This window comes from Cucumis sativus, chromosome 5 (assembly GCF_000004075.3).
Source record: "Cucumis sativus cultivar 9930 chromosome 5, Cucumber_9930_V3, whole genome shotgun sequence".
NCBI lineage: Eukaryota > Viridiplantae > Streptophyta > Magnoliopsida > Cucurbitales > Cucurbitaceae > Cucumis > Cucumis sativus.
In genome coordinates this window covers 5,609,092-5,622,089 of record NC_026659.2, presented here as the reverse complement: position 1 = coordinate 5,622,089, position 12,998 = coordinate 5,609,092, and the positions used below count along the sequence as shown (strand labels likewise).

The 12,998-nt window shown below is 30.3% G+C and overlaps 1 protein-coding gene across 1 annotated transcript; it reads right to left on the bottom strand.

Moving 5' to 3' along the window:
* Positions 1-9,655: 9,655 nt before the first annotated feature.
* Positions 9,656-12,746, bottom strand: LOC101213786 (syntaxin-31). Its single transcript, XM_004149191.3, has 6 exons — positions 12,351-12,746; positions 11,440-11,690; positions 11,180-11,319; positions 11,034-11,072; positions 10,275-10,478; positions 9,656-10,070 (listed from the first exon to the last, which is right to left on the bottom strand). Exons 1-6 carry the CDS (start codon positions 12,574-12,576, stop codon positions 9,914-9,916), a joined length of 1,017 nt encoding a protein of 338 aa, XP_004149239.1. The 5' UTR covers positions 12,577-12,746; the 3' UTR covers positions 9,656-9,913.
* Between the last annotated feature and the right edge of the window lie 252 nt (positions 12,747-12,998).

The window sequence follows — 12,998 nt, the reverse complement described above, 5'->3', positions numbered from 1 at the left end:
GATGAACTGCAAACACATGTTACTTATCTCCTTGTTCTTTTCAAAATGTCTTCAAATATTTAATCAAATTTTAACTTCCTAGTTTAGGTATGGGTTTGACAGTTTTGCTTCTAGTCGAGGACTTGAGCATGTTAAAATATGTTTAGATAGATTTAAGGTGGTGAAGTCTGACCTCATAACAATAATAAGGATTGATCTATGTTTAGTATTATTTTATATTCATGATAGGTCAAAGTGGTGGTTTGTAGTTCATCAAGCTAGGTGTTCTCTTTGATTTATATAATAATGATAATAATAATAAAAAATAATAGAGAAAAGGTCATTTTAAGTGTTTTTTTTTTCTTTCGATCATTGCAAATTTTTGTAATTAAAATTACAGTAGATTATCAATATAATAGCTAGACAAACATGGTAGCCTGAAAGGGTTTTGCGACTTTTTCGAAGGATGGGTAAGACTTAAAACGACAGCTTTACCATTAATCGGATCAATTTTCACTATATTATTGTTAATATTTTATTCATTTTTTTTATATTTGAATATAACACTTAATTAAATAAGGGTTACTTGAATAAATGGGAAAAAAAAAACGTCTAAAACAACAGCCTATATCGCACATGAATAAAATAATTGCATAAAAATAGTAAAAGACTAAAATGTCCGCGTCCAACCACCATTTTGGACATTTTTTAATCGAAATTGTAAATTTAAAAACTATCATTGAGAGCATCTATCACTGATAAATGATTATTTTACACACTTCTTCTCGATTTTTTCACGTTAAAATCTATAACTGATATCTACAATTAGTAAATATCACTGCTAGTTGTTATCAGTAGTTATCGTTGATAACTTGTCATCATTACAAATATATTATCTCATTTTTCTTAAATTGAAAGCTATTATTGATAGCAATTGATAGCTATTATACGTTGCTATCACTGATAGTTATCACTAATAGCTTTTAATTTGAGAAATATGTTATCAGTTAATATAATTAATAACAGCTACCAGCGATAGCTTTTATCAACGATAGCCACTAAAGGATAGAGTAACTTTCAATTTGAAAAACAGGGTATCATTTGCTATAGTTAGATTCTACATGTTATAATTGTTATCAGTGATAGCTTTCAATTTAAAAAATGTGATATCAGTTACTATCACTAATATCTTCTATCAGAGGTATTGCTATCAATTGATATTACTATTAGCTATATTATAAGTAATTTTTCTATATTGTTATCAATGTAAAATGATATCACTAACATTATCTATCAATAATTGCATTAGAAGGATATCACTAATAGCAACTATTAAGGAATACCATTAGAAGGATATTTTTTTATAAGTGATATCTCTTTGGTAAACATATTGATTTTGGATTGAATAAGGTTTAATTAGGTTATCAATTGATAGTTTGATAGCTACTATATCAATAATATTATGATATTGATATCACTTATAATATCAATTAGTGGTAGCAACAAATTTGTGATGCTACTTTAAAAAGAAATCACCTGATAGCATCTATGCATCTATAAGTAATATACTTTAATAGGCTATTATATTTACCTAATAGGCTACTATATATCAATGATATCAATGTGATGCTACTTTAAAGTGATATTACTCTAAAGTGATATTGTGGCTGTTTATTTTAGAATAAATAGACAAAGAAAAGAGATCAGATTAGCATGTTGTCGATAATAGGTTTGAATCACCAATAACATACCATCTCATGATAGCTACTTTCACTGATAGTATAAATGAAGTTGATACAGTTGCAACTTTTGTTAAAATAAATTGATTTTAGGTTATGCTATCAACATTTACATCATTTGGAAATTCAAAGTTCAAGTTATCGGTATTAAATTCATGAAAAACATATTGACATATTAGGTATGATGTCATTGATAGAAGTCATCACTAACAATATGATATCAATAATATAAGTCATCATTGATAGTATAGAAGGAAGTTGAAGGGTAAAATTGACATTTAAAAAAAAGTTGCATATGTCTGATAAAAAAATTCATTTTTGCAAATATTGTTTTCTTGTGCTATATATTATATTTATTTTCTAATTTGTGCTATATTGTGCAATTTTTCGTATCATCAAAATTCATTAAGAGCAATATGTTTTGAAATAATTTTTAGAATGTTAATTTTTTTTAATTATTTTAGAGTCACTCTCAAATAAAAAAGATGGTAAGTTGAAGGTACGTAATACTATTATAAAAATTATCAAGATATATATCCTTAAATTGTAGAGATTTTATATCAATTGTTAAATAAGTGTACCCATGATCTTATAAGTGTATCTATTAACCCCTCCTTTAAAATTAGTTCAAAAAATATTATTGTTTAATTAAAATTTTAAATTATTATAAGTAAATCAATTTAGACTCTTTTATCTTTTATTAAGATAGGAACATAACTGAGGGTGATGTTTCTTTAGGTTCACTTATCTCTGGCCCAAATACCTATTTGAAAGAAGTAGTTCGTCTATTTTATATGGTATGTTATCTGGTTTTTTCAACGTCAGATTTAGTAAGAAAATGTTTAAAAGAAATTAATGATTAGACTTAAAATTTGGAGTAGACAATAACGTGGAATGTAGTGCTAAAAATCAAATATATCATAGAAAAATTAGTTTTGCTTCTGAATGTCAAATGCAAATTTATTTTTGCAACCAAATGTTAAATGACTTTTTGAGAAAGAAAAATAAATTCAGTCATGCATATCCATTATAGATAGAGATCAGCACCTTCAATTCTTTCAGTACACCAGATTTGAGTTTGTGTTCTACACTGTGCCACCATCATTATTAGCACTTTGATATAATCAAACCTAGTGATATATTGTGCTTTATTACTTATACCCACGTCATGCACACTAAGGAGTGAGAATGCCAATGTCGAAAGAGGTAATAAAATTATTAAATTTGTTTTCGTCCATCAAATTATGCGTTTGTCTTTAATTGATAATTTAAGAATATCTAGATGTGTGTTTGAGATGTATTCAGACTCGTGGGGCTTGCCCAGATCTAACTAGAATCCACGTGTCCCATAATGGAAAGATGTGACCTCATATCGTGAGTTGGTCTAGCCAAATTCCTCAGTTTCACCTGAATGAGAATGGTTGAGTCAAACTCACTAACCAAAACCCAACAATTTTGACAATCATACCTCTACCAGCACGTCCTAAATGGATGTCTGACGACCAGTGGATTTAGTATAGACTCGAGCAGTGGCGGATATAGAATTTTATATAGAGGACAACAGACACTATATAATAAACACACTATAAAATGTTTTAAAAAATCTCAACATTTCACTAACGTTCCAATAACATTCACAACATTTGTAGTAATAAGGAAAAGAATGAGAATTTTCATACGATTTTTTGTAATGTAAATGTGAATTTAACAATTGCATAAAAAAAAAGAAAAAATAATAATACATTTTTCATAGAATATTGGTTAGAGAGTGAAAATTTAGATCATCAATTTTATTGCATTTTTTCTAAATATTTGTTAGATAATAAACCACTGCTAAGAAAATAAGTTAGGGTTTTATCTTAGTTAGGTTTTGTTCTTCTTTTTAAAAAAATTGCTTTTATGACCGTTTTTTAATCTGTCAATAAAATTGACATTCGAAGTTTTTGGAGAAAGAAAATTATTGAAATATTGCAAAATTATCTTATAGCCTTCAATTCTGAAATTAATTAAAATAAATATATATGTAAGGTAAATAGTTAATGAAGGCACAACCACTACACCAGAACTAAAAGTTAATTAAATTAAAGTATTATTTAATATATACGGTAATCTAACATTTCAAGATTAATATTAAAATACAAAAACCAATAATGTGAGAATGGCACGCACCCTCCAACCTCTTAATAAATCCTCTCCTACGAGGTCTGAGTCCCTCAACTTTATCGTATTTAGATAATATATATAAAGAAAAACTATTTAAATTTTTATCTTTGTAGGAAGCTTAGGACCCATTTGGTAACCTTCATATTTTCTGTTTCTTGTTTTTGTTTTCATTTTTTAAGAAACAGGGGTATTTGATAACGTTTCCTATTTCTTATTCTAAAAAAAAGTAGAAACGTTTCTCATTTTATAAGAAATTATTGGGAGAAAAAAAGTAATTTCTCTCATTCTCCTTTGTCAATTATTTATATTGGTTTTTTTTTCTAAACTGTTTCTATTGGTTTTTTTTTCTTTTTTTCAATTATTTCTATTGGTTTCCTTTTCTTTTTTCTCAATTTTTTTATTGGTTTCTTTTTCCTTCTTTTTAATTATTTTTCTATTTCATTTTTCTTTTCCATTTTCGTCTTGTGATTTTCTTTTTCTTCCTCTTATTTCCATCTTCTTCCCTAAATAACCACTCTGCACGTGGTTTCCTTTTTATTCCTCTTATCTTCATCGTCTTTCCCAAATAACCATCATCTTCCTCTTCCTCTCATCGTCTTCATTGTCTTCCTATTTCTCTCATCATATTCGTTGTCTTCATCTTTGCCTTTCATCGTCTTCCTCTACACAACGTCTTCCTCTTTGCTGGATCTAGGTTTTCCTCTTTCTTTTTGCGTGAATTGTATTTTCGCTGTGGATTTTCGATAAATTTGTGGTTTTTTGTTAGATCTGTGTGTTTTAGCCATGAGCTTTTGTCTTCCTCTTTGCTATGGGTTTTGGTCCTCCTCTTCGTCATGGGTGTTCGTCTTTCTCTCGTCGGCTTTGTTCTTCAGATCTCAATCTTCATCTCGTTCTCCATAAGATTACAAGAAAACCTTCCTATCTATGTTTGATAATTTTATTTTTTTATGTTTAATGGAGAACATATATTTTGTTTATGTTTAATTGAATTAAATATGAATAAAATTTAAAAAAATTTAAAAAAAAAAATTTAAAAATTTAAAAAATCAAGAAATTAAACAAGAAACAGTTATCAAACACATTTTCTGTTTTTGTTCTTTTTTTTCAAAAAACAAGAAACTGAAACAGTTATCAAACACATTCTTATTTCTTGTTCTAAAAAAAGAATGAACAGGAAATCGAAAAGAACAAAAAACAGGGAATGAGAACATTACGACCCTTAGTGGTTACTTTGTTTGTCAACCTCTCCTTCCAACCCAAAATCAAAATCTTACATATTAATTTAATTTTACAAATTTTTATTTTTTTCCAAATTACAACACTCCCATTACCTCCGAGAAATAATAATTTACATTCTTCCCCATCTAATTTTTTGCTTCTTCTTCAACATCTTCTCATATTTTATTTATATGCATTCGTCTTAATATTTAAAATCATTCTTATATTTTGTTTTAGTTTTAAAGATTTCTTCTTCAACTTCTCTTCTTGGCTTCTTATTCAATTTTATCTCTTAATTTATGAGGTAAGTTTTGTAATTTATTTTCTTCATTTTTCAAGTTTTTTATTTTATTTTTATGCATTTGGTTTTCATATATCAAATCATTCTTATTTTTTTGTATTAGTTCATTTGTTTTATACCTATTTTATTAATTCTTGAAACAATGTATGGATTTTAAGTAAACTTGTTGGGTTGTTTAAGTTTTTATACGTTAATATCTTCTTGATTTAGAACCACTCACTTATAAATTATTTTGGTTGAACAATAAAGTCATTTGTCAAAAAAAAAAATTGAATCCACCATTGTGTCTGACCATAGACTTCATAAATAGTCTCATTCCACCACTTCAATGGATAGCAATATGTCATATTTTCAATCAAACTACATGTTCATGTACTCTACTGGACATCACACTTATGAGAGTGCCTTTTGAACTGCTACACAATGCTTCAAAACGACCAAGTATGTGGTCTCGTTGATCAAGTATAGAGAAGTACACTATATATAAGCTTTGATCACTAACCCTACAATCACCATCATTATGGTATTCTATAATATTCTCTTTAATAAAATTATTTTCTCTACTTCATGGATATATCTAGCACATTGTCAGTGAACCACATAAATCCATGTGTTGATTCTTCTTTATTTTACGCTTTTTGTACTTTTTATTTGTCGATTTCATAACCATGGTGATGTAAACTCTTTTGCAGGTCTTAATAAAGATTTGTGGTGTCACTATTGGTGTGTTGTGAAATACACTATGATTTCTTAAAATTAAGCAATAATCGACAAAAATGTACCTTTTTCATTCCCACTGATACCTTTGTAAATATGCAATCATATTCCACTTAATTCGAGCTCGTTTCGTGATTTTACGTTTTTAATTGGCTAATTTAGGTTTTGAGCAATTTGAAGGTAAAATGTAGTGTTGTCAATTCGGTGCTTATTAGCTTTTGTCTTGTAGTCTTGTGGCGCCCCATGATACTATGTGCAACACTATAGAACATAATGGTTAGATTATGTGTAAATCTATGGCCCCAAGGTGTTGCCTTAGAGCATCGCAACACTCCGAACTTGATGCGGGCGCAAAGACTCATCAGTGCCACATCATTGTCCCTAGCACTGCGACGTCGTGACACTTTTAAAAAAACCAAATTTTCGCCAACCATGTCAAATTATCTTGGATTCATACTACCTTACCATTGTTTTCTCTTTATTTTCTAAGCTCTTTCAGTTTGCTTTTGCTTCCAAATACTTTCTCATCATCTGGCATGTGGATGAGAGCCTAAGGTACTCTTTTCTAGCCTAGGTCGTTAGGATTATTTTCTTATTTCTTTGTTTGTGAGCTTTTAAACTATATTTGATGTATTTAATGACTTGATTTTGTTTTAATCTTCAGTAAAACATATTTTCGGACACTTATGGATATATGTTTATTGTTTGAATTAATATACAATATCGTGACACTAGATTATGTATTTTTCTTAAAACAAATGGTGGAGTTAGCTTACAATTTTTAAGTAGATGAGTATTGATGTAACCAACCTTGGATCAAATTAGAATAATTAGCAAGGTGATTGAACCACTAATTGTTCGTCCAACTTGCCCTAGATCTTAATACGATTAGTACAATTAATTGGATTTTGCATGTGTCATCGGTTTGATTAGCTAGTTAGTTGCTTAGGACAATTTGGTTAGCGTTTCTAATCAAATTGGTTGATATTTAACATTGGATCTAGTGATCCCGTGATCGAACAAATTGAAACAGAAAGTTCTGTTTAGACCCATGCTAAGATGTTTTATTCATTGAATTTAATTACAATTCATTTTCGTTTAATGCATTTTAGCTTTCTTGCAATCAAAATCAACCTCAAACCCCATCGATTACTTCTATTGAAAATTATTTTGTTTCAAAAATTAGTGTGCTTCTTGAATTCGGCTCGGACTTACCACTAAGACTAGTATTTGGTGTACCGTAGTTTCAAAAATTAATTTGGCACGAATTTGAGAGATGAAATCCGTTTGCCACTCACCCTAAACTACAGGGTTAAGCCTTTCTAATCACAGCCAATTGATTGCATATTCCAATTGTTTGGAACAGTACCACATGCTAGATCATGCTAAGTCTTGGTGTATGACCTTCCACAAACATTTTTCACCCAAGATATGTGAATAAAGAAAAACATTGGAAAGCAACTTTTTAAAAAATATATATTTTTAAGACAAGAAAGCTGGATGACAATTGAGCTATGATACCAAAAGAAAAGAAAATTTTAAAAACAGATAAGTTTATTTGATGGATGATTAAATTAAAAGATGAATTTGATGGATATTTACTCCCTTAAATTTGATATCATTATCGATTACCAACATTATGTTAGCTATATTCACGGATAGAGGGAGAAGAATACTAGTTAATAAGAAATATTTTTCAAGATATAAACGACTTCATTAGATTTAAAGAGTTTATATAGTACATTTTTCTAAACTTTAATGTTATATTCATAGATAACCACAAATAATTATACATGTTGAATTTGAAATCTGAGTAAGTTTGAAAGACGTATAGAGTTTAGGGGTATACCAAACACTTCACATAAGAGTATTTTCACTCCCTTAAATTACACTATTAATCAACTCAGTCATTCTTCCTTTTGAATTGCAAATATGAGTAAATGAGTGAAGAATTTGGGTTAGAACAGAGTTGAAACAAAAGGATATAGTGGGAATAATCATGAATGAATGAGTTAGTGTGACAAAATTTAATCCATTAATATTATATTATTGTTGTTATTAGTAGCAGTCTTTTCACTATTGGTCATCTTCCACTTCTCTTTTGTAGTTCCATTATGGTTTTCAAGACTTGAAATTTTTAATCCATGTCGGCCATTTCATATGTCTTTCATTCTTCATCCAAATTTAATTTACTCATCTCCCCAAAATATCCCACTTTGGGAGCATTCTCTTTGCTTCAAATTTGGTTTTAACTAAATCTTTATATATTATGAGTTATGAGTTTGATGTTTTTAAACTCGAGAACAGTTTTGTTTTTTTAATTAGCTTTAGAAGTTGTGTGTTTAGTATTTATACTCCAAACAAAATTATAACATAACTTTGTTTAATTTTATGTTTACATTATCACACTTCAAGAGCATTTGAAGCCACACCACATCATATAAAAATAGTACAATCCCATGCTAATGACTTGTACGTGTTAGTGATTTGAAAAGAGTGTTTATTAAAAAAAAACAAATTTATGTTACAATATTTTTTTAAGTATGTATTTAGTAGTAAATTTAGAGATATAAGATTTCAAAAGTTGTTCATAATGCATTTTAAATAATAAATAGTTGTGTAGTCATCACAACTAAACATGTGCTTGAAACTATTATTGCTCAATTTATGTTATAACTTTTGTATAACTATTATGTTACTGTATTATGTGATTTATAAAATATCATATTATACATATTCTACTCTAAAATAGTATATTTAAATATGTATGTTTTGAAATTTTAATTTCTAAATGTGGATATAGTGAAAACAAGGAAAATATTCTTGTAAAAATGTAATGATTTAAATTACAAAAATTTAAAATAGATTTTAGAAACAAAAAAATATATGTGTTAAATAGACATTGATTCAATGAATGTAGAGACAAAACAAAACCAAGCATTTAAAGATCACATTTTTATTTTTCTCCTTTCAAGAAAATTCATGGTGCTATTATCAAAGAGTTCGAAGTGAAACGAAGTGCTATCATCAAAAAGATTCGAAGTGAAACGAAGTGCTATCATTGTACAAGTTACAACATTATAATGCAAAGTTTAGATAAAATCTATCAACAAAGTAGCCAAAAATCATTCAGATCCTTGCAGCAAATTCAAAAGATGAGAGATTTCTGCTCAAACTTGTACTATAGAGATATGTTATATCCATTCAATATGGCAGCATTACAAACACAATGAAGACTTTCGCATAACTTTATATCCAAATCATGCTTTCTAATCTTCCTTTTTCTACCATATCCTGCTTAAAATTGTGATCTTTGTAGCTCGAAAACATTTTAGTTCATGCTCCATCTATTATCTAAATGTATCAGGAAAAGATAGGTGGTCTAAGATCAATTGAACACTTTTGACTTCCAAAGAATTTCATTTCCTTGCATTGTTCAGCACGTAAGCAGAGATTGCATTGCTTGAGAATATGCATGCCTCAGAATTATGTTTCTCAAGATATCAAACACGATTCTAACATAGTAGAGCAAGGAGAATTCAGATTTAATGAATTTGAGATTCTCACAATACAGTATATATGCTTCTTTCTGTAAAAATATAAGCAATTTGTTGCATTCGTGTACATGATAAAACTTAATGGAACCCCAAAATGAAAAGTAAGATCCATGAATCTACAGAGGGGGAGGGGGCAAGTTACAGCAATATCAGATAAGTGTAAACAACCGATGGACATTGAGAAAGCCATATAATATCGTCAGCAAAAAATTTAAAAGTAATGTTTGGGAGCTGGAAGTTTATGCCAAGAAAATAAAGACCATCAAGAAAATAATTAAAATGGCAAATATTTTTATGAGAAGCCATCTATTTGATGATATCTGGCTAAGATGCCTTAAAAGAGCACTCCGAGCGCCATCTACATTTGCCAATGATTCGTCCATATTGTCATCAATCCTGATGATGAACCAATAACCAAACTTAATTCAGAGGATGGAAGTTTGAGTTGGGTTTTGCAAGCACAATTGAAGAAGAACGAGAAGTAGTTGATGATGTGGATAAGGTAAAGGGTGTTGATTACAAAGATTGAAACCCAAGCAACCAGAGAAATGTTCATTTTTTGTTTTCTTAACAAGAAACAGCTTAGCAAGGACATATTACCTGATAGCAAGTTCTCCTTGATGAGCTACCATTGTGGCAAGATGTGAAAAAATTCCACTGAGTTCTGATATGGTGGATTCCACATTATGGAGAGCAACTGCACGACTTTGTGAATAATTTTCCTGCCTAGGAACCACCTGCTGTAACATCGACATCTCCATTTGCTGTGATGGGGTGTTCATGTTCTCCACAGCTAACCTTCGTCTGACTTAACAAGGCACAATACAAATAGTTACGGACAAGCTTACTCTATCGTACCATTTTAATTATAAAAATTAATTAATAAACCAGATCCAGTCTTCAAAAAGCAACTAACCAGCAGGATTAACAAAGTTCAAAAGGTTAAAAATGACGTTCATGAAAAATGGTATCGACAACATGCAACAAAAACTATTTGAAGAACATGTCTATGACTGGTATGTAGATTAGGATAGCAAGCATATCTAGTCACAATAACATGATGGAATCCCTCGCCTCCATTATATTGGTAAGAAGCCAATTATGAAACTTTCTTAAAAGTCATTAGGAAGAATCATGTATATATAAAAAGAATACCAACTTAATGGATATATGACTATGAAATACCATTTCCAACCATGTATGAGTCTGCCATGTACGTGCAAAGCCAAACAGATAAAAGATCTGACTCTGCTTAAACCATGGGCATTATAAGCACTATTTCTATCCTTCAGAAGCACAACTTTTCATCTCTTCAAGAACAAGAAGCACACAGGGCATTACTATTAGCATGAAACAAACCTCAATTGACCCCCAACTTGAGCTCCATTTGATGACAACCTAATAAGAAGAAAAGTCGAAAGCAACTAAGTTATCAGGAAAAAAAAAAAGTGTCCTCTCTTTAGGATTAGAATCAATATTTGCATGCCACTTAAATAAATACTCACAGTGATGATTGGGCACTTCCAGATGTATTGCTTGACCAAGGTGGAGGTTGTGTTACAGCTTTGGCTTGATTTTGAAAAGGACTTTCCCTAGATGCATTTGCAGAAAATATTTGCCTCCGGCTCTCATTGGCCTTGATATTCTGTTATTAAAAATAGTATTTAGAACATAGACAAATAAGTTTAAATATTTAGGAAGCCAAAGTTGAGTAAGTGTGTGATATGTTATATCGATATGTTATACAGATATGTTTCAGACAGACCTCTGTTCTTGTGGTTAGCACATCTTGTAGCTGTTTTGTAGCACCCATAAGTCTGCTCTTCAGATCATCACAGACAGCTGTTGAATGAACCACTCTATCCTCTGAAGAATTCCCCTCTGTTGTCTCCATGTTATGGATGGTTTGCAACTCTGTGATAGCTACGTTCAAGGATGTAATATCATTCTTAATCAAAGCAGTCATTTCCTGTATTTCCCTGATTGGGTCATCAAACATTGATGATCTTTTCGCCACTGCAAAGTTCAGAAGGATAAGAAAGGGCCCTCGTTAGTTGCAAGTACTTGTAGCAAGTAACCAATGATTATTTCAACCAGTACACTTCAACTAAATAATAGGAAGAAACAAAACTCAAAAAATATGTGAAAATCAGTGTAATGTGAAGTGTTATTCCCTTTTCTTTAATACATAAACTAGTTATTGCAGAAATAAATTGTGCGGAAGGTATTCCCATTAAAAAATCAAATTACAAAATATTTGCTGATTCAAAGCTTTCTCCTCCTGATTTGTAAATAAACTAATGGTTTAATACATTAGTACATGTAAATTCATTGCAAGGCATAGATAACTATCATTAATTAACTACGCGTATCTAAGCCTTTCATGTAACTAGCTTTCGTTTGCAGTATCTTGTTCAGAAAAAAAAAAATCAAATTGCAAAGAAATCGAGTTTAGATATTCATAATAGACAGCAGGATGCAGATTGCCAAACTTACAAAAAATATACCACCACTAATGGAGGTCATCAAGTATTGAAACAATTTCACAAAAACCCAATTGCTAAATTACACAAAAATCAAGCCAAAAAACCATCCATTGTTGAACCAATTAACACAGGCAGCAAAAGGGAGTAAAATAGAATCATAGCTTTGAGAAGGGTAACGAAAAATGCATACACTGAGCGAGCCTCACGATCTTCTGAGAGGTATCTTGGATTCCTAATCCGATGCGGGAGGCCTTTTTGCTGAATTCTGATCGTGCAAAGGCCGGGGATCCGGAGGGCGTAGACGCCGATGGTTCATTTTGAGCTTGATTCATGGCGGATGTGGCTCCGCCAATCTTCTTCAGCGTCTCCAATAGTGAACGAAATTCCGACGTCCGATCACGATAAGCGGAACCCATTTTCAGCTGGTGGTGGTGATGGTGAAAAAAATCAAGGCATTGGATTGAAATTGAAGATGGTTCGTTGGTTAGACGTAGCTGTCGCAAGTAACATATCAGACACCATGATCGGTGATGCTTTGGACCTCTGCTGGCCAACGACGACGATGAGGGAAGGTAATGGGCTTGGTCAGATCCGTCAACCTTTATATATTATTTGGGCTCTTGCCCATCCTTGAAAAGTGAAAGATTTAGAAAAAGAACTAAAATGACTGAACTTTACAAATATGACCGAGTAAATTTTATTTTCTTACTTAGTAATTCATATAATTTTTTAATTATCATCATCAAATATATAATATTCGAAATTATATTTAAATTATTTTCTTATTTATATTACTTTTAATTTATTATGAATTTGATAACTTATTTATTTAAATGTG

Excerpts from the sequence above, each read along its gene's own strand:
- LOC101213786 (XM_004149191.3), bottom strand. The coding sequence starts at position 12,576 with ATGGGTTCCGCTTATCGTGATCGGACGTCGGAATTTCGTTCACTATTG. Across the intron at positions 10,479-11,033 it reads CAAGTTGGGGGTCAATTGAG|ACGAAGGTTAGCTGTGGAGA; the intron begins GTTTGTTTCATG and ends TTGTTAAGTCAG. Across the intron at positions 10,071-10,274 it reads CAAGGAGAACTTGCTATCAG|GATTGATGACAATATGGACG; the intron begins GTAATATGTCCT and ends GTTCATCATCAG.